The 21,942-nt window shown below is 38.8% G+C and overlaps 2 protein-coding genes across 5 annotated transcripts in view; both read left to right on the top strand.

Annotated features, from left to right (window-relative positions):
* GRK4 (G protein-coupled receptor kinase 4) overlaps nucleotides 1–7,871 on the top strand; it is a 38,583-nt gene extending 30,712 nt beyond the window's left edge. For both annotated transcript variants that reach the window (XM_053940514.1, XM_053940515.1), the window contains exons 15-16: nucleotides 185–307; nucleotides 1,762–7,871. In XM_053940514.1, coding sequence (XP_053796489.1) covers nucleotides 185–307; nucleotides 1,762–1,815 — 177 coding nt within the window. In that variant the 3' untranslated portion in view covers nucleotides 1,816–7,871. The remainder of the gene's footprint in view (nucleotides 1–184; nucleotides 308–1,761) is intronic.
* An 825-nt stretch (nucleotides 7,872–8,696) lies between these two features.
* The window catches only part of HTT (huntingtin), a 77,032-nt gene continuing 63,786 nt past the window's right edge, over nucleotides 8,697–21,942 (top strand). For 2 of the 3 annotated variants that reach the window (XM_053940097.1, XM_053940096.1), the window contains exons 1-7: nucleotides 8,697–9,022; nucleotides 14,724–14,807; nucleotides 15,253–15,373; nucleotides 18,755–18,814; nucleotides 20,745–20,824; nucleotides 21,234–21,372; nucleotides 21,594–21,735. In XM_053940097.1, the coding sequence (XP_053796072.1) occupies nucleotides 8,922–9,022; nucleotides 14,724–14,807; nucleotides 15,253–15,373; nucleotides 18,755–18,814; nucleotides 20,745–20,824; nucleotides 21,234–21,372; nucleotides 21,594–21,735 (727 nt within the window). In that variant the 5' untranslated portion in view covers nucleotides 8,697–8,921. Of the gene's footprint in view, nucleotides 9,023–9,177; nucleotides 9,266–14,723; nucleotides 14,808–15,252; nucleotides 15,374–18,754; nucleotides 18,815–20,744; nucleotides 20,825–21,233; nucleotides 21,373–21,593; nucleotides 21,736–21,942 lie in introns of those variants that run through there. The other variant, XM_053940098.1, reaches the window with a different exon arrangement.

Genomic DNA, 21,942 nt, shown 5'->3' with positions numbered 1-21,942 from the left:
TTAGTTGGTTGAGTGTACAAGGAGAGTCAATGTCAGCTTTGTGCCTCCTTTTGGAGACAGTGGTGTAGTTTGGCTGATTAATTTTTAAGTGTTAGGAGTATCCAGCCAGAGTAAATAGATAATACCTGGAAGTTGTTTGAGAGGCTTTTATGGATATTTCATTTATATTTCATATGTTTCAAAGATGATTGAAACGGGATGCTTTGAAGATATCAATGCATATGAAACTGATGGTACTGTGTCACCAGACAGAGAGAAGTCTCCTAAGCCAAAGAGAGGCTTCTTTCACAGACTTTTTAGTGGAGAGGTAAGGACATTTCTTTTCTTTCATAAGAAAATTAACTTCCATTCTTTTTTTAAAATTTAATTATTATTAATTTGTGATAGGGAAACCAAGTTGGTCACTGCATACTGAAACTTATGAAATCTGTTTTGTTATGGCTTTGCCCCTCCACCACATTTCAGAAATTATGGCAATCCTACAACTGCAGGAAGTTTTCCTGCCTCAGCATTCTGGCCTTCTCTAGTTACCTGGGTTCTGTTAAAAGCTGTGCTATAGACCTTCCTTTGCTAAAGAGGTTTATTTGGGTCTTGCTTCTTATATATTTTACCATTTGTTAATGAAACTTGTGTATATATCTTCAGAAATAATTGAGGCCCTGTGTAAAAACTAGTAATAAGTAATTTTATAAGCAAAAATAAGTATCTATCCAATCAATAAGTAAATAAGTAGAAATATCCCCAAAATAAATAAGAAGCACCACAAAACAAATGTTAAAATATCTTAGGCAGTTTAATGCCGTCACCAAAACAATGATCTTTACATAGCTGATAATACATAGCCTTTTCTTACACACAGACTTCTATGCTTTAGTAGAAGAATTTCCTGCTCAGAGAATCGAGTGTTTACCACCTAGAAGACACATCATGTATTGTAATTGTCTACAGGATGTAAGAAATAGACTGTTAGTAAAGGTTTGCAGTTGAAGATATGAAGATGTTATTTATATACAATTCTGCTTGCTCAGTGTGCCTGCACTTAGAGAGGAATTATCTTGAGAAGCCTGAGTATATTCCAATAGTGAACACTTGGGTAGAAATTACATTTGCTTTCAAGCAGAAATGGAATTTTAAAATGGCTAGGTGCATATTGTTAAGTAGCCACAGCAGGGCTGTGTATTAAAATTGCATGAAGAAATTTTTTGTCTTCAGCTGGCAATTCACCTTTCTAAAATGGTACAATGCTAATGGAATGTATAATAGTACTGTCATTTTTAGTTCATCTTTCCAAATACACTTTTCCCCCACTTTGAGTAATGGAATAGAAGGGATGGTTGAGTGTACTAATATTCTCACATAGCTAAAGTTAAAGCTTATGTCTTACTGTAGTCTTTTCCAGCCACAAATCAGCAGGATTCATACTGTCCCAATATATGGTTCTATGTATTGAGAAGAAATCCTAAAAAATTAATATGGTTTGACAGTTTTCAGTTGGTTTTGAACAGATAGGATTGCAGTTAATTGTCTTGTGAAAAATGTGTCTTCCTAAAAGAAGGAAGGAACTTTAATTAAATTTTAACAATTTGAGATTTGGAGTTGAGATTGTGGATTCCTTTGAGTTTCCCAAAGCATTTAGTTAGGATGGAGAAAAATGTGCTGGAAAAAGACCCACCCTCCCAGCCTTTCTGTGCCCCATAAAACACACAAATAAACAATAGTATTAGTTCTGCAGCTGACTTGTCTGTTTGTCTTCTCTTGCAGGTCTGCTTTAAATCTGATTGCAGTGATGATGAGCAGGAGTCCTCCAGACTTTAAATCATTTTATGCTCATCAGAAAGGATGAGCAAACATTAAATGTTTTATATCTCTGTAGCAAATTGTATTATATATATTTTTTATCTGAGTTCAAGGATTTTTGTACATTTGTACTTCATTTGTTTTAAGATGTATATTTTCACTAAAGCTTAATTGTACAAAAAGCAATGAGTGCCAGTTGAGTGAGTGTGTTTCTGTATGTATTTGATTTATCTTGATTATTTTTTTCCCAGTGGAATGAATCTAGAAATACTAAAAGGATTTTAAAGCACAGAGATAGTATCTATGGCATCACTGTAACTTGACTTTGTATGCTCCTGGTAAAACTCTTCTTGATCATTAGGATCTTTATTAGCAGTTTTCCTAACTGTAAAGTTGATGTACTGATAAATTTAATAATTCTGGTATTATCCAGCAGCATGGCAGTGCTATTACCTAATGTATCTCTCAAGCGACTGCTAAAAGAAAAAAAGGAATTCAGTGCACTGTGGCCAGCTATTAGAAATTGCTCTTTATTATCAGGCTCTGTAGAATCTCTTTCTGTATTTCTGTATAAAGACAACTTTGAACATTTAGCTTAATCCTGAAGCTGAATTATCCCATTCTTTTCTACCCATCTTACACATCCTCTCCACAGAGTTTCTTGGCATGAACCATGCAAGTTGACCTATGCCAAAATTTTATAACTATATTTTTACAACTTTGTTTTCTTTACTGAAAAGATTTCTTTTTACCTGTGGGGACACAGTTTTATTTTATTTTCTGTAAATGAAATTGTTTTTAACTCCATGTAGGATGTTATGATTTTACAATGGGTTAAAAAACAAAGCATGGGCTCTTCTTACTAATGTCCTCTCTGCTTATGTTGTAATATGCAATGTTCTAGGGTTGACAGTGATCACTGCCACTGGGGGAAGGGCAAGGTAGCATTAAGTATTGAATTTAATTCTGTAAGTATTTTTTTATAGCCTTTTAAAACAGAAACATTAAAATATGTCTTTAATGATTGTTAATACAGATGTGGAACTGGTATTGAAATTTGTTATGATTACCTGATCTCCATTAGTAAAACTGACAAAAGCTGCTTGAAGGCTAGGCAAACATCCATTCTTCTGGACTCACTGTAGGTCAGATGCTTTATTTTGTAAATTTCTAGTAAGACTATTCATCTAGGTATGAGAGTCAATTTAAAGAGCACATTTCATTAAGAGCCTCTTCTGTTTTCAAAATTGAGTTAGGTACTTGGAATATAATGGAGTTGGAGACATGATTTTAGTTTTGTATTTTGTTCTGTATTCTGAAGATTTGTCTCAACTATGCATGCATTCAGATCTCTGGGGCACCAACCGGACCACACATGTATTGTACACATAGAGCAGCTGAACAGCCCCCCCACCTCAAAAAGGTCTGTCTTGTGATCTGCAGACCCACTGGAAGAAACTTCAGCTGCTTCTGAGAAACTCACAAGATATATTCAATATTCAAGCCTATCATCTGGTTTTAATTCACGGTATTTGGTTTCTAAAGACAAAGTTTTAATGGATTAGAATTTGAAAAAATTGGAAAACCAGTGTGTTGCAGAACCCTACTGGGGCTCATCTGGTGCCTCTCTGAAATTGTTCCTCTTGGCTACTGTGCCACAAAAATGAGGAATGAGACAATTTTCTGTGTTTTCAGTGCGTTTTTCCTCCAGTCTAAAACAGCACACAAGACAGCAAAATTATTCTTTCAGAGAATACAAAGGGAAGAATTGGCAGAGGGAGAGAGAGTTTGAATGAATTACTGGAAGATGGTCTGATGTAATAGTGAAGGGATGGGAGGCTTGACAGAAATATCTGAAGTAAGGGTGTTGGCTAGAACCATTATGTGTGAGACAATGAGCTGGCAGTCTGACCTGACCCTCTTTATTTTGTACCACAGCAATAGAACAACTCTAAAAAGATGTGAATGGAAAAATGGGGAAGTAACAAAAGGGTTTTATAAATACCTACATGACTGGAGAAGTCATTATTTCCCTGATTAAGGGGTTTGAATTTTTAGAGATCTTAGGCTTACTGTTCTGAGGCAAAGGTGACTGTAGATATAATGTCCATGTAGAGTAACTTGAAATTTGGGCAAGAATAGCATGGACACAAGCTGAGTAATTTTTATGAACAAAATACAGGAATTGGTTTTAACAGATTAAAAAGAAAATCTGAAAGTCTATTTATCATGTATTTCACGTTTTCTTTCTGTATGAGATGGAGAGGAATCTTAACTTAAAAAAAAAAAAAATCACTTCTCTATTTTGGAGTGTTGAGGCTTAACATATATTTTCCAGGAATCTGTGAAGAAAGAGGGCTAAATGAAAAGGGAAATTGTTCCGAAGAAGTGGTTATTTAAATGTCCGCTTCTTTGGAAAAAGGAACTCCTTGTAAAAAAATGAGAATTTGTTTTTATGAAGTTTTACTTAGTTTAATTTCACAAGTTTTTTCTTAAGTTCAGAATAATACTATTGAATTGTTTTTGAGTGAGTACATGTTTGCTGGATTATGACATAATTCTATTGGGTTTGGGGTTTGGCTTTTTTTTGGTTAGTTGATCGGTTCTTCCCCAATAGGCTCAAGATGGCGTTATTGTCCTATAAATTTGTCCCTTCTGGCTAGAAATACAAGCACGTAATCATGACTGCATCTTATCTGATGTGAATCCCCTGGAAAATTAGAAAAAACAAGGAACTGGAAGGATCAGCAATCAGCATAAGTTTCCTTACACAGTACACGGAGGGGAAGATGTTATGCTGTTTAATCTAAGGTGACTGCATTGGTTAAAGGTCTTTACTTGGAGGTGCATCTTGAAAGCAGGGAAAGGCTAAGGAGAGGGGAGAACACCTGAAAGCAAAATATCACGGTGCAAGAAATTTAATATGACCTTAGCTCTTGATTTTTTTAGGACAAAGCTGGGACAAAGAAGGGGGAAAATAGAAGGTTATGTTTACTGATTATGTAGCCTTTTACTTCCATGAAACTGTTGGGGTGGGATGGGGGAAGCCAACATAACTTCTTGTAATTCAGTATGACTTCATTCTCTAGACCCATGTGTTGGAAGGCTTTAATAGCACTGAGACAATCCAATGTACTACTGGGGCAAGATTTGGAAAGACCCATGGAATTCCATGGAGTTACTTGCATGAGATCAACCCTCCTTTCCTGTGGCGTGTGTTTCCAAGCATTTGTGTATGTGAATCTTCATGTTTGCTTGCAAGTACCTCAAACATCTCTATTTAGCTCAAAATTCAGAAACTGTGAAACAATGTTCCAGTGTCTTATTGATTTACTTAATGCTTTTCAATGTTGTGACCAGAAGAATAGAATCTTCATGCCTCAGGGTTGTTTTTTCTATTAAGAAAGCTGTCAGCTTCCCCCTGTCCCCTGAGGTGTGTTCATAATAGAGATGGTGTTGTTTCTGGATTATAAGAACAACAGAACAGTCTCAGCTGAAAAAATGAGCACTTAAAACTAATAGTAAGTAGGAAAAAAACCTGTGGTATGTCTGTAACAATAAGAGCATTACTGACAAACCTTAGCCTTTAATATCTCTTGTCTCTTTTTTTCCCCCTAATCATTCTTAAAACAGTAGTCCTGAATGTTTTTGAGTACAAATCAAAATAAAATAATCTAGTTTATAAATCAATGATAGAAGCTATTAAAACCAACTAACAATCCATTATTAGAATGCACTTCAATTATTTTTCAAACTACACTGATGTAAGAATTTCTTCATTGCCATTTGTACAAATGGAGAATACTTGTTTACAAGTTACTAAAATACGACAACAAAAATGATATTTTTCCATGGTTTACAGTTTAGCATTATATGAATTTAACATTGGAATTATCATCTTCATTTTAGTATAGGGTTTCAGAAAACACTTCTCTTTAGGAAGTGAAATTCGTATTATTGGAAAGTATCTTTAAGCTGAAGTCATATTTACTTTGATTTTAATTACTCGCTTGGCTTATTTGGTGATGATGATGTCTCTTCTGCTGAATGAAACATTCTTTTTTATTTCATAATTGTTCTTATGGTGTAACTTAAGTTTTGCACATGAGATGTAGGTAACTTTTTTCCATGATCCAGTTGTGTCCAAAACACCAGAATTCTTTCCAGGCATAGGAAGCTGACTGTTAAATGTGATGTGTTACTTCCAGCATCTCCAAACCACTGACTGTTCATGTGTGAGCTATTTTCCTGGACGTTCTAGCATTGTAATTCCTGAAATAAAAGCAAAACACTGCCACATATCTCAACCACATGCATTACTGTCTAATGTGATTTATTTACCATGTCTATCATGGTAGCTGGGGATAGAAAAAGAAAAATAAAGAAAATTGTAATTAAAATAAATTTTCGATTTCTTGAAGCAGAAAATATCTCCTGCATAGTGTAAGCTTTTTACCAGTGTAAGACAGTCAAATCCAGGAAAAATGCCCCAGTTCTGCTGTACTGGCTCAATTGATACCTTATCTCATAGTCTGGACCTAGACTTTGGCATATATTTCCATGTGAAAAGACAGAATTATCGGGTTGTGCTGTTTTTCATTAGCACATTTATTGTAATTTTATAACATGAGTTGAAGGACAAAACCCCCAAAAGCTCTCCAAAAGGGTTTCAAATTAAATGACCTTAAAACATACAACCGTGCTGTGACATTGCAGATGATCCGTGCATATGCCAAACCACGTGGGCCAGCAGTCTCACAGAGTAGTACCAATTACCTGCTGAATTGTTCATGGAAATGCAGAAATGCTGGCCAAAGTGGGATTTCAGGATAGAGTGAAAAATACTCTTGACATGCTCACCTTAAAAACATTAAATCAAGAGGTAACTTAAGAAACAAGGTAAAAGCATGTTTCTTTTCTTTTCTCCTGGACGCTAAGATTAATTAATTGTCATCTGCTAAATTTCAGATAATCTTTTAGGTATGCACTGTTAATTGGAACTTCATTTTTCTTTGAGGTAATGTTGACTTTACAAAAACGCTTCTTTAATCCTGCCTTGCTTTTTCTTGCCCCTTACCTGGTTTACATCGCTTTATTTTTGCCAGTGTGGGTGTTTGTGGGGCAGATCAGTGACGTGATACCTGCAAAACCATGGATCAGTCAGTTTGGGCTGGGAGAACCGACTGATAAGGTAATCACCAAAGAAAATCCTGATAGCTTGAATTACCTTCCAGTTAGCTCACAGCTAATGAGCCTCTCAGCCGCTGGAGCTAGGAAGGACAGGGAGAACAAAGAGCACTGAGCTTGTGGGCAGGCACTGCCTTGGCGCTCCTGCTGCTGAGTCAGCAGCCCACAGGGACTGGCACACTTTGATGGAAAGCTTCAAAATAGCCTTGCAAGGACGGGCTTGGTTGGTGGCTTGTTTAATCTTTGATAAGAGCTTATGCTCTTTTTACTGTCCTTACATTTATTTCAAAGTGTGGAGTGGCACATGCACAGAGTGTGCAGCATTCCAACTCTGCTGTCATTTTTTATCATGTATCACTTGCTAAATAAAAAATTCATGATTATCCACATGTTCCAGAGAAACGTTTCTGCAAGCTTTATCATAAAATAATCAGGAGAAATACTGGTCTTACCTTAAAAGCTCACATTTTGTAGCACTTCTATAATGAAACAAGGTTTTGCTTTACGTTGAATTGCTTTCAGGACTAAGGTTAGGTTTCCTTTCGGAGGACTGTTTCAAATAGTTTGTCTTTTATTAACATGCTAATAAAATTAACTGGTAGAGAGAGCACTGTTCTAGTGAGTATTTGACAAGAATGTTATCTATGACTTCTGTCGGCCTGAATATTCAGAAGCATGAGCAGACATTTCTTCATGTCTGCTAACAATAACCAAGTTGAATTACTGGAAATTTATTTTCTTAGAATTTCTAAGAGCTGTTCTCCATTTTTATTGCTGAAACCAGTTTCATGTGTTTGAGATAAGTTGAATTGCCAGTTCTTATCAGCTGTCATTTAATGTCTGTATTAACAAGTAGATATATTAAAATCAGTGGTTGCAATTGGAAACTTCACAGAACAGTTGGTTTTTTCTAAGTGTTTAGTAATGGAATCAATGATCTAAGTATTCTATACTGTTTCTCTTATATCCTGTATGTTTTAATATGTGCGTGCAAAAAGTATCCTCTGATAAAGCAGGTCCACACTCAGGAAAGGAGCGCTGAAAGGCCAGCAAGTAAGCTGCCAAGTTTTAAGTGTCCTGTTCCTGTAAGAGTCTGTGCAGCCTAAAATAAAACCGGAGTGCCGGCAGCGCCTTTGGCCGCCACTTGTGCTGCGGGGGCTGGCGCGTTACCTGCTGTGCACCCGTGACGTGCGGCCGCACAGCGCCTGCTCTCGCCCTGCTGGGGCGCTCCGTGCGGTGCCGCTGAGAACGCGGCTCCCCGCGGGGCAGTGCCGGGGCCTGCCAGAGGCTCCCAGGGTCGGCTCCCAGGGCCAGCTCCCAGGGTCGGCTCCCAGGGTCGGCTCCCCGCCCGCGGCACCCCCGGCACCTCCGCTACCCCCGGCCCTGCCCGGAGCCGAGCGCGGCCCCGCGGCCTCCCGGGCGCCACCGCCGCTGCCGCCAGGGGGCGCCGCAAAAGCCGCGCACGGCCGCTCCGGCACGCGGCGAGGGGCGGGGCCCCTTCTGATTGGCCAGAGCGCCTGTCGCTCTGGCCGCTGCCCCGCCCCGCCGCGGCCCGCGTGCCCCTGCGTGTTCCTACGGAAAGGCGCGCGTGACGCCAGGCCGGGGGTGCCGTGTGCGCACGCGCAGCCGAGCCCCGGGCCGTGGCCCCGCTCCAGGAGGGGCGGGGCAGCCCCGGGGGGCGGGGCCCGCGCGCGGGGGCCGACGGGACGGATCCAAGATGGCGGCGGGGCGGACGGAAGGCGCCCGCGGCCCCGAGCGGCGCCCGCCCCATTCATCGCGGCTGTGACGGGCCCGGGCCCGGCAGAGCGCCGGCAGAGCGCCGGGAGCGAGCCCGGGGGCAGCGCCAGCGGCAGCGGGACAGCACTCGGACCCGCCAGGCGCCCGCGACAGGGCGGGTCGGAGCGCGGGTCGGTGCCGCCGGCGCGGGCGGAGCGGACATGGCCACCATGGAGAAGCTGACGAAGGCCTTCGAGTCGCTGCGCTCCTTCCAGCAGCAGCAGGGCCCCGCTGCCCTGCCCGAGGAGCCGCTCCAGAGACCGTGAGTGGCCCGCGCCCGGGACTCGGGGGCTCCCGACACGCGTGTCCCACGTCCCGCCCGGGCCGGTTCTGGCCCCGCGGACGGCCCCGGGCCGGGCCCGGGCGCTGCCCTGTCCCTTGGCAGCTGGCGGCTCCCGCAGACGTGTGGCGGTGCTGCTGTCGGCTCTCTGCCCAAGTTCAGACGTGGAGTAACTTTGGGGGCAAGTGCGTTTGAAAAGTCCCCAGTGCGGGAAGTGAGCGGGAGGTACAGCAATGCTGTGTGGGTTTCACGGGCTGGTTCTAGGAAGGAAAACCTTTTTTTCACCTAATACACTGCTGCAAAAACGACAACAACCCTTAAGCATAACTTGAATGAAGCACTACTTTTCAGCATTTTCTCTTCTGATAACTGCTGAAGTGCTTTTTGTGAGACCTTGTTTTTCTCTGCTTGACGCTTTCTGCATGAGTGTCCTTTCTCTGAACGCTCTGCAGCTGATCGTACAGCTTTCCTGAAATGAGGGTTCAAGGCTGAGCAAGACATTTCTTCCACTCCGTTATTCACTTTTCATATCTTTAAATGTTGATTGTTTTTCAGTCTGATTTCTTCTTTCTTAATAGTGCCCTGAAAGTTCATGTTGAAGTTAAAAACAAGTTTTGATGTTTGTAAATTGAAAATTTAAATAGAGTTGAAGTCTGAGCTCTGATGCTTTCAGAAGGAGTTGTTGTGGATGTCTGTGACAAAGTTCATTGAAAGTCTTGTGCTGTGATGTGCTGCACAGAGACTTAAGTTAATTTAAACATATCTAATATTTTTTTCCTTTCTTAAGTGTAAGGGATAAATGTGTTGGGTCCGTGAGATATTCAAGTTTCCGTTGGGGGCATTACCGGGTGCAGCAGGGCAGGGAGCTGTTCAGCACCGCGGTGCTGCCCCTTGCGTTTGCACCCTCTAACACCAGCCTTTACTGAGCAGGTGTGAGGGCAGGAAGGTTTTTAGGGACGAAGACATGAGTCACGCGAATACTTCTCCTGCTGTTGTGGAGAAGGGGGGAGCAGAAGAGTTGAGGAGCAGGTAACTTCTAACTTGGCAGTTTATGGTGCTGGCAGAGGAAGTGGAGCAGTGGCTCTGGGCTCTTGGCCACCTGCTCCCACTGCACTTTCTGATACATTTGCCAACTCAATTATCAGGCTTGGTGTTGTTTCTCTCTGGAGAGTGATGTCTCAAACAGTCACAATGCATTTCCACACTTCTGATGCTTAATAGGTGAGAAAACTCATCTTCTTCATGAGCTAGTTGTTCTTAGGTGCCTTACTGGTCTGCAGGGACTAATTGCTCTGTTGTGTACTTTGTGTGACATGGATGAACATCTGTTTCCAGTCTTTCTATGTGCTGTTCAAATTTCTGTCCTGAAAGTTACTGATGAGAGAGGTCATGCTGTTGCAAGAGAAAATCCTTAGTATTATTTGTGATGCTTGTGATATGCTTGGTTTGATGGTCTAAATTTAGGCATGTTCCACTGTAAACATTAAAAAATTAGTGTTGGAGTTGTCCTCGTTGACTTTGCTTTGTGTTTAAAAATAGGCTGTTTTCAGAAAGCTGATGGGACTGTATGCCCCCAGGAACTGGACAAATTCAGTGACAGTACTGATCCTCATAAAAGCCAGTGAAAAGCTATTGTGGCAGCCTTTGCTGAGGCTTCCCAGACTTTTAGTGAAATAGCAGGTGACATATTGAATGTAATTCACAATACTGTCTGCATTTATTTTCTCTTCTTTGTAGTAGACTGGAAAGGAAATTTGTCTCTGTGTTTGGAGAGAAGTGTTCATCTTTGTTGTGGGTCTGTGTAAATAACACATACATCTCTTGTAGTTCTGTGTAGTAAGTTCCTATCATCCTACTGAGTACTCTCTCCTGCTATGAAATGTTTTAAGATCAGAGAGATTGGGGTAGAGAAGAATTAATTGTTTACCCAGTAGGTATTTATATCTTTCTTCACTTTATTGTAAGACAATGACTCCAGAACTTTTGATAATACTGATATCCTTCCTTTTTAATTAAAATATTAATCAAATCCAAGCTTTTACCAAGAAGATAATATCTTTTTCTGTTTCAAGGGATTTTAATCAGCAATGATCATGTGTTATGCTTACATTACGCCTTACAGTCAGATGTTAGTCTCTGGTCCCCTCTTTCTTGTCGCCTGTTGGGTTTTTTTTCCTTCTATGTAAACTTGAGTTCTCTGTCATATTGCTTCTATACATTTCTGCTTAGGCAACTAATTTTCTTCCGTATATTTTTTCAGCTTTTTCTGACTGACATTTTGTTATAAATTGGATGTTTTGTTTTGGATCACAAAGCTCCCATTAACTTAAAAGTAAACTTAAAAGTTTACTAGTATGGTATAAAAATTTAGAGTTTGATTTGTGAATCCAAAAGTGGATTCTTTACATTTTTTCTTGTCAATTTATTCCAATAGTTACTTACTGTCATTGTTTTCAATTTTTTTACATTTGATTCTAACCATTAGCTTTATAGCAAAAGGTACTGTAAAAGCCCAAGCAATATGCTTTTTTCTATACTCTTCAATTTTTCTGTGTCTTTTATGTTTGACTGATGCTGTAGATTGGTTTGATCAGTGCTATATGGAGGCCTAGCATTAAATTTTTTGTTTTACTGGAGATCAAACAAACTGCATGGGTATTACCTATTGCCCTGCTTGTCAGAAGTGGTTCCTTGATAGTTTTTTGGCATTACCATGTCTGGGGTATTTAGTAGACAAGTTCTGGTTAATTTGACCATCCATCACTGCCTGCATTACTGCACCTTGTTTCTGGTATCCCCTATATTTGGACTGAGTTTGTTTCTTGATCTGATCCACTCATATTTCTGTTTGTTATTAAAAGAATAGTTTTTAGTTTCTGTTATTTTTGTCAAGATCAATGTCAAGCCATTTGGTTTGGCCTTTTTTTCTTACCACAGACTCAGCTTTAGAACTTCTGTACTCTTCACATATTATTAATTTCAAGGTCTAATAAAAATGAGCATTGGTGAGCTGCATCTCCTTATAGTCAGCTCACCTGGACTCAAAGGGCAAAATTATTTGGTCTTGCTGGTTTTCTTACATTGTTTGTCGATCTTCCTGGTCTGTAGAAGTACACAGGAGATTAAACTCCTCTGTAAGTGAGATGGAGCTTTCCTGTTGATAACTGCTGCTTCTGTATCTCCTGCCTTCTGTTACTCATCAAATGTGTCTGATTGATTCATCAAATGTGTGATGCTGTTGTTGTCCCCCTGGGTATGCTCATCAGCAGTTTGCCTGTGGACTTCATGATACTTCTCAATAGAGCTTTGTTTGTTTTTTTGAACTAAAAAAATCATGTTTTTTCTCTCTAGGTACTGTTCTGTTACCCTTTTCCCTCTTTAAGCACAGAAAATACGTGCATGTACATAATATACATTAAGCATTTTCCTTCCACTTTTCATTTCTTTAAATTGTTTTTCTGGAAGTTATATTTTCTCTAGCCAGGCCTTTTTAAATTTTGAAGTTACTTATTTCAGCAAGGTGTAGATGATGTGTTAGTGGTGCTCTCTGTTTACAGAAATTTGCCCAAGAGATTGATCTCTGCCAGTGTGAGCAGTATTGAACACCACTGCCTGCCTTGCTCAGGGCTATGTTATGTGTAGATAATAGAGAACTTTATTCTGGAAGTAATCTTTGTCAGCAATATTTTCAGTAGGTCTTGTATCTGAAATAGTGATCTTATGGGCAAGTTCAGATGTGCCTGTTCTATTTTTGGGTTGAATATGTATTGAAAATGGTGCTCATAAGAGATTGGGACTGCTGGGTAAAATTAGCATGAAAGTTTAAATGATTTAATCGTTTTCTGAGGTGCCTGCTCACGCTGGTGGTGCTGACGTTGCAAAATCAGCTGGACATCTTGGACAGTATTTGGTTTTTTGTTAGAGATGATCTGAAATGCTGCTAATGACTCTTAACATTTTTCAAGATGGAGAGAAAGAAAGGCATTGTGTATCTTGAACAAATTCAGATTGTCTGCTCATATTCTGCCAGTGTCTTAAGTCCAAGAAGAGATCCTCTTGGCTGTTTAGCTTGCCTAAATAAAATACTGCCAAACTAAAATAGAAAAAAATACTTTGTTCAGAGCTATTCCTTAAACTTCTACTTCTTTCTACAAAAGTAGAAAGTATTTCTCGGGTGGGATGATATTTTCTTTGTGAGAAAAATTGAGATCTTCAGAACACAGACTTTTGAACCCCTCACTTCCAGCCTGAGGGAAGAAAAGGGACAGGGATACTGGGATGACTGGGATACTAATGACTTTTTTTCAAAACCTCTACTATTATTTGAGCTGAAGTTCCTAAATAATGCAGTGTAGTTCTTTAAAAATACTTGTCTAACACTGTATTTTGAGTTAGCTGAATTTAATGTGCTATTGGCTACTTGCTGTTGGCCCTTGATGTTGTGTTACTGCTGTTAATGTAACTCAAGGCTGTTCACATTGTTTTCCAACTTCTACTTCAGAAACACTGTTTTGCTGTTTCATGATTTTTGCTGTATTTTACGGAGAGAATTAAATACTAAAAATGATCAGTTTTCACTTAGAAAACAAAAGGGAAGATTCTATGTGAATGTGAGTGAAGAAACTGGTAATTCTTTATTGTGAAACATTCAGGAGAGATACCTTTGGGTGGGTGGTTTTGCTCCAGTATTGCTACTGGTTAATTATTTAAAAGTAACATCTGCTTTCCTAGAAATGATTCTGTGTCAGTAAAGTTAGGAGTAGGAGAGATTGCAGACTTAAATAAAATTTCACAGTCAGAGTTGGGACTCTGTCTCGCTCTCTTTTTTCAGTTCCTTTATTGGGGGTGGAGCAGGGAAGAGCTGCTATTCCAGGAGCTTGTATCATGTTGAAGTGAATGTTAAACTCATTTTGCAAAGGAGAAGCTTTTCATATTGTGCTCTCTATTGTTTGTAAATACACATTCTTTGTTTCTGTGCATTTTGTTCTTTTTATTGTACACTCAGCTTGGCCTTTCCTGGCCTATACCAAGTGTTACTATAGGGGTGTTATTCTCAATGGGCAGACTGTGCCTTGGGCTTTGCTGTTTTTGTGATTACCTGTGGAGAAATGCAGTGTATGATGGCATTGCTTTGTCATCATTTGCAGTTCAGATGCAAATTGTCCATTTAATGCAGCTTGAAGTTTCAAGACATTGGCAGACAGAAAAAAATCTAAGGTGATGGTATGTAGGAGGAGGGTCTTTTTAAATGAGCTATTTTTTGTTCTTTTGCCTTATTTTCTCCAACCTTTTTCTTTCTATCACTTTCTTTTATTTTTGCTTTGTTCTAGGACTGCCTCATTTTTTCTGTCCTTTCCCTTTACTCTTCTTCATTCTTCAGTTTGCATTCCCAAGCATTTTCTCAGTGAAAGTTATGGAATTAATGTGATATTCCCTGTTAAATGATTCATTCTATATTCTTTTTCTAATATTTCTCCTTTGCTTGTGTGCCCATGTGTGCTCTCAGCAGCAGCTGCAGATGAAGTCCTGGGTCTGCAGGTAGTAGGTGTACAGCTGTTTATGGAGTGACCAGAAAATGCAAATGCATCTTTTTCTTGAGTTATGATTAGACACTACTTTAGCAAGTGTTCGGTCACTTTTGAACTCTTGTCTTACACTCATTATCATTTTTTTCTTCCTTTAGAAAGAAAGAACTTTCAGCTACCAAGAAAGATCGAGTGAATCATTGTCTAACAATATGTGAAAACATAGTTGCTCAGTCACTAAGGTAAGGCAATGTCTTTAATGTATTGATTATTTGTTAATGTCTTTAATTCATTAGGATTAATAACAACTCTAGAGTGTTAGTTATTGGGAGGATTCCTTATAATTGCTGATCTTCCATTTAAAACTGAAATGGTGTGGGTTTCTTTTTAACCAACTCAAAATCTAAGAAGGACTTTTATTTACCTGTTGGTGGAGTGGGCACTTTCCTTCTACTGCAGACAGAAAAACTTAGGCACAGAGGTCAGATACCTTACCAGGTTGTGCAGGAAAGAGTTGGGAAATGATCTCCCAACTCCTAATGAAGTGCTTTAGTGCACTGAATGCCTTCTGCTCTTGCGTATGTATGTACAGTATATATGAAGTTGGATTTTAAAACCCTTTCAAAAACATCATTGATGTTCATTTTCATGGTGCACGTTGTAATTTTCTAATGATTGTTTATTTAGGAATTCCCCAGAATTTCAGAAACTGCTGGGCATTGCTATGGAACTCTTTCTCCTCTGCAGTGAGGATGCAGAATCTGATGTCCGGATGGTTGCAGATGAATGCCTTAATAAAGTTATTAAAGTAAGAGCTTTTGCTATCACATTTTGTGTCTTCTTGATGCAGTGTCCTGTCTGAATATCCCCTGATGTTCTTTTAGTTGCCTTTCTTACTGTTGATAATATCTCATCATGTAAGAGGGCTAAGTAAGCTTCTGTACTAAATTCTCTATGTGCTCTTTCTCTCTTAGGAGAGGTTTTTATGCCCAGATCAACATATTTAACTTGTCTTATGTAATTCATTGTTCTGATCTATTCCTGTCTTCAATTGTTCATTAACTTTGTTCTCTACAAGTTAACCAAAACAGGAATGTGGGCTTTTCTGAAATCGTCTTGTGTGGGAGGAATACTCCTATTATTGTTCTGTAAACATAAAGACACTTAACATGAGGAAAGGTAAAAATATTATTTAAAAACTGATTGAAAGGTAGTGTGGTTTCCTGAGACTTGGAGGAAGAGATTTCAGGCAGTAATTAGAATAAATATGGTATTCTGGAGATTGTTTGTTCCCCTGCTGTGATCCAGAATGAAGAGCTTGTTGGAGAACAGCAGATGGGCATTCACAGGAGGTCATGCAAGGTCTAAATCTTGATTCAAAATATCTTAAAATTAACCTTGTGAGTAATTTGTAGAAACTGCTGCTTCCAGAAGAGGCTTGTGTTCACTTCCCTTTTTTGTGTTTGGTTTTTTTCTGAAATACTTGAACTTTAAGACACTGTTATGTACTTGCATAAGTAATGTAGTTGATGCAAAGTGCTTAAGTTTACAGATTGTGTAGTGTGTTCCATAATGATAAGGAATGAGGAAGTGCGAGTTCCTCGATTTTTTTGTTTTGTCCAACAGCACTTTGTTCTCTTCACTTTGAATGTTTTTCTGTTGGAGGGAGAGTGCTCTATGAGATGCATACATTATTATTTAACTCAATTTGCTTTAAAAGCTGCTCTGAAACAGTCTTAAAGAATATAAGCTTATTTCCTACTTTCCATGGAACACTTGCATAGGCTTGGTATAAAATTTACTTCATAAATTCTCTAATCTATTTAATATTGTTGCTCTCTGGCATGTTTCAGGGTAACTTGAAAAACCTAATTTTTCTTCCAAATGTTTGTATGGTAGTTTGTTTAGTTTTCAAGATTAAAGTGGTTTTAAATGACAGCATCTTCTATCAGTCATTAAGCTTACCAGTTGGTCTCAGCTCTGAAGTGGTAACAGTTGTGATATTTCACACACTTGGATGTATCAGACTGTTATGGAAGCGAGGTGTACCTTGTATTCTGTTTCTGTGCTTTATGTTGTGTGGAAGCAATTTAGCAATTTGGGCAGACTCTTGTGTATAAATGCAGAAACAAAAAAATGTCCAGTTTTATTTTTGCTTGTGCAAATACCAGTGATGCTTGTGGTAAGTAGAACAGAGGTGTTGGGCCCCTAAGCTTGCATTTTAGTTAAAGTTCAGCCTTTTTTTAGTATCTCAGGCATTTATAGAGGCTAATTCTTTTGCTAGTTGGATGCTTTGTAGCTTCTCTTGAAATAAAAACTATAGATGTAAGCATTACTTGTGTAACTGTGTGTCTGTCTGGAGTTGATGCTCATTACTGTAACTAGAAAATGAACTCTTCTGTGCAGACAAGGCTGAACACATAACTTTAGATCAACACTCTGTAAGTCATCTGCAAGTATCACTACACTTACCTGTCAGAACCTCAAAGACAGCATAAATGGCTCAAAATTTAAATAACCGTGGTGATATCTTTAAAAGAAAAAATACCAAGTTGGGACTTTGCAGGTTTCTGTGGATAAGGTCAAACTGTCCTGTCTCTAAAGCTGATGCATGATGTTGTAGTATTCTCTGTGCTAATGATACTGGTGGGACTGTTCACACAGATTGCAGTACAATTGGCCTCAGTAATTGGAATTTATTATTGTAGTTAGTTTAGAGCTGACTATGCTTTTTTTCCAATGATGACATTATAGATTCTAGCCTGCTAAAAATATAGCTATACACTAACAAAAAGAGTTCCTGTAGTTGGGTGTGTTGTAAGGACAAAGCTTCAAAGCCAAATAATAGCTGGGGTCTTTTTGTATTGCTTGATATCCTCATATATATATATATATAGGTGCAGTAAACTTCTCATAAAAACTAAGTCATGTGAAGTAAATCCTACCTGCTCCTGTCATGGCACCTGCAGTCTGTAGTTGGGATGCTTATGTTAATATAAAGATACAACCCAGGTAAGGTTTTTTTTGGGAAGGCAATGCCATTGTATTGTAACAGGTGTAATTGGGGTGAATGGAGTTTTGGAGCATACAATTTTGGCTGGGGAAGTCATGCTCTGGAGGAACCACAGGCACTCTACTCACTGTGCTGAAGCAGTTGTGACTTCTAGCTCAGTGGGTGCCAGCAGATTTTGTAGTCGTGAGGAGTAATCCTGTGAAGATGTGAGTTTAATGGTTAGTAGCCAGGAAGGCAGTTAGAAAATTAGAAATGGAGAAATTATTAGGCAAGGAATAAAAAATTAAATACTCCACAATATAGCACTGTATGAATTCACAATGTAGGCACTTTCAGATTGTATGAGGGTCTCATCTCAGTGGAGGAGGAGCTGATGGAAATATTCATAAATATACCCTAGGGAAAATAGAGGAGGAAGGGTAACCATATATATACAAATTGTTCTGTATGAAGAAATTATATTTTCATATCTTCTTATTCTCCAATACTTTGAAGGTAGAGAATGACCAAGTTGGAGTGAATAGAAAATTACTGCTTCTCTGTGCTTACTTCATTTCATGTACACTGGGTTTTAGCCAGGCTGCAGGTTTGAACTCTGTTGCTGTGTGCTTGATTGGATCCTGGGATGTGACACTTCTGGTATGCAGAACTCCTCGTGAAGTGTGTACTAACTGGATGCAGAAAATTGGCTGATTGATGAAACAAAGGATTTTCAGGGGCTTTTAAAAGTAATGGTACAAATACAGCTTCAGTTTGAGAAATAGTAGGAGTCTAGTTGACAATGGGGGAGTATAGCAGGGAATGCCTTTTTGCTGCTTGTGAATGCTATTCTTGTGTTTTAATGTTCTGTTCATGAGTACCTGTTCTGGTGATTGCCAGAAAGCACAAGAGGTCAGCTCTGCTTGTGGACTGATCTCATATGGCCTTTTGCAGGTAGAGTCAGAAATCTCAGTATTTACTGCAAATAACTGTTAGAGTTTGTGGAGTTTGTCCACATTTGTTTGAAGGATAAAGGTGTCTCTTCTCAGTATTTATCACTTCCTTAGTTATCTGTCAAATACAGGGACCCTTAGATAGTTCTGTGCCTGTTTTAAGCTGTTTTACTGCAAGTGTAACATTTTTCCTGTAAAGCACCTCCCCTCTGATACAGTATGATCTCAATGCATTTTATTGCAGGCTTTGATGGATTCCAATCTTCCCAGGTTACAGTTAGAACTCTATAAAGAGATAAAAAAGGTGAGTGATTTTTCTTTCATGTTCTTTCTTCTGAAATGTGCTATTTAGTATGTGTTCTAGTATATTGGAATGTAGCATTAGTGTAACTTAGTAGTTTGTCTTTTAAGACTGAGGTAAAATCTTCATTTTTAGAAGGATTTGTGATTGTTTTAAAGTATTATTCTACTGAATTCCTCACTGCTGTCCCCCAGTGTTTTGATTTAACCACTCCTGAAAGTTTAGCTGGCAGAAAATGTGTGAGCATTTGGTTTGAAGGCAATCTGAGTTAACCTTAGTGACTCCCCACCCAAAGGAATAATTCATGATGTTTACTCCACTGACTAAGCTGGAAAGAATAACTCAGACCACCAAATAGGTGATGAAAAGTAGATGGAGGACAGTGGCATTCTTAATTGACACAACCTCATGGAGAATTAAAGCTTGAAGTAACCTGATACAACTACTTTATGAATGTATGATGTATATTTACAGATTCTTACAGAGGCATAGGGAAAAATACTGAAGCATCTCTCTAGCTATCAAAGGTACAATATAATTATGTCCACAGGAAGAAATTTAGTAATAGCCTTTTTGAAGTTTGTAACTGCAGAAAAGAAATGCTATGTTTAGGACAGTATCACTGAAATTGTGTCTCTTGCATCTATAAACATGTGGTCAGGCTTGTATAGAGAGAAAATAGAGGTGTTACTTGTCAGACAGTAATGATACTGGGTTTTTCCATTTTTGGGGGGAATAGAGCTCTAGAATATAAGTCACAAAACCAATGTGCATAGCTTTTCCTCTGTTAGATGTAGGGCCATGTATGGATATCCTACTGTACTGCTGTACCTTAATGTCATGCAGTATTTTTGTGGGTGTGGAAATGGACATTACCTAATTAGCGGAAAACAACCAACATAGAAATTGCTCTGAAGTTTCTGCACATTTATTACCAGGTGTAGGAGGAAATAATTTGTCATTCAGTTGGCATGTACTTCTTGAAAGGTGCTCTTGGATTCATGACAAGTGAGAGAGAGGCAGCATGTGCAACAGGAGTAGCCAGCAGACTGAATTTTGTTTGTGCATCAGGATCACTTCAGAAGCCGTGCCAGAATCTGTTGTTTGGCTGTGAACCTGAGAAATGCACATTTTGTAATTCAGATGCAAGTATTTTTTACTTGTCACGCTAGCAAGCCTTTGATATACCAGCTGAAGAAAGTAATAAGGAAATGACACTTTTTAAACATCTCAGCTTTGTCTTCCTTCACGGGACTCAATTTGAGAAGCATTTTGGTTGGGTTTGAGCTACATTAGGTAGACACCCTCCTAGGCATCTATTGACTTCCACAGTTTTCTGTATTTCCGACATTAGGGAATTGTACTACATCCCTAGACACCAATGTAAGGGTATTCTGGTTTAAGTTAGGTGCACAATGGAAGGTGTCAGTCCAGGCAAATAGATACTAAACTTCAGCTGTCAATCCATTATCAGTGCTGCAGATCAGTATGCTGATTTTTCCTTTGGTGCACTCAGAACATGAATGTTGTTTATTTGCATATCTTCACTGCTGTCAATTTTATGCTTTATTTATATCTCTGCAAGTGTTCCAGTGATTTTCAGACTCTCATATCATCAGTGTTTCTTTGTTGGCTGATGCCTTTCTCTGTGGTATTTTAAGCAGATTTCAGCAGAGCAGAGATCTCAAACACTTCCTTTTCTTTTGTGGTGTTCCTTATTATTAATTTTAGATTACTCAGAAATGCCAGCTGGAAAAATGAAGGTAGTCATGGAACTGACTTGACTTCCTTTGGCTAGAGGAAACTTATAATTTCCAGACACCTTGTATTTTTATCTATTTAAGTAAAATATACACTATTGTATGTTATAGGCAGTTTTTTTGTAGGGAATGGTTTTGCATGATGAAATGTGATAGTTATATACTCTGTCTAGAATGGTGCTTCAAGAAGTCTGCGTGCTGCACTCTGGAGATTTGCTGAGCTTGCCCATCTAGTTCGGCCTCAAAAGTGCAGGTAAACACATTCTAATAATGAACTTCACAAAGAACCTTTAAAGAAATACAGATGTTAACAGAATGTTACTGTTTGGAAGTTTTAAGTATATAATTAGGAGGTTGGAGGAATTGCTATCACCTTATTCTCTCTGAATTTATTTCATCTGTGTGTTTTTTAATGGAGTTTTAGTTCTATGCTATGCATTACTGTAGGGGGAAAGACTTGTAAAGATAATGACTTGGATCTTTTAAGTGTATTCTCTTGCATTCTGAAGTCTTCATTTTTTTTTTCTATGTTCTGTGTAGCTAACAAGTATACATTTTTGTATGATTTAGTAATACCACAGAACTAGAGTATGAGTTATAAATACTTAGAAGGGTACAGTTGTTCTGATCTCACATCAGTTTTCCTCCTGTGCCATACTTAGGCCGTATTTGGTGAACCTTTTGCCCTGTCTGACACGGATAAGTAAGAGACCCGAAGAATCGGTACAAGAGACGCTGGCTGCAGCAATACCCAAAATCATGGCAGCCTTCGGCAATTTTGCAAATGACAATGAGATTAAGGTACCTTTCTTTACCCTATTAGTGCTCCCTGTTATATCCCAAAGCATGGTGAGTTATCAACATTACCAGTCAGATGGTACAATAGCTGCATGTTTGAATTAAGGCAGTAGTTGCCTTTGCTTGATGTGCACGAAGTAATGCTTTGAATAAATGAAAAATAAATTTACTGGCTTCTTAGTTCACTTCTGATAAAAAGTTAAGTGAGGTGTCTTTGTTTCTAGGTTTTGTTGAAGGCTTTCATAGCTAATCTTAAATCCAGTTCCCCCACTATCCGTCGAACAGCAGCAGGATCAGCAGTAAGCATCTGTCAACATTCACGAAGAGCACAGTATTTTTATGCCTGGTTATTGAATGTGCTTTTAGGTAAGATTCAGAGCAAAAAAAAAAAGCTTTATGTGTAAGTAACATTACATGTTTTTCTGAATATGTAAGAATATGTATCACTCTGTATATGTGAAAGGCTTTCAGGTAAAGGAAGGATACTTCGGCTACCAGTTACACTGCTGATACTTTATCTGATGTTAATTTAGAGAAATATACTTCTAAAGCTGTTTGTCTCTCTCTCTATGC

The sequence above is a fragment of the Vidua chalybeata genome, chromosome 4 (assembly GCF_026979565.1).
Source record: "Vidua chalybeata isolate OUT-0048 chromosome 4, bVidCha1 merged haplotype, whole genome shotgun sequence".
In the NCBI taxonomy this organism is placed as follows: Eukaryota; Metazoa; Chordata; class Aves; order Passeriformes; family Viduidae; genus Vidua; species Vidua chalybeata.
Note: the sequence above shows the minus strand (reverse complement) of the source record. Positions and strands in the feature narration are given on the sequence as shown.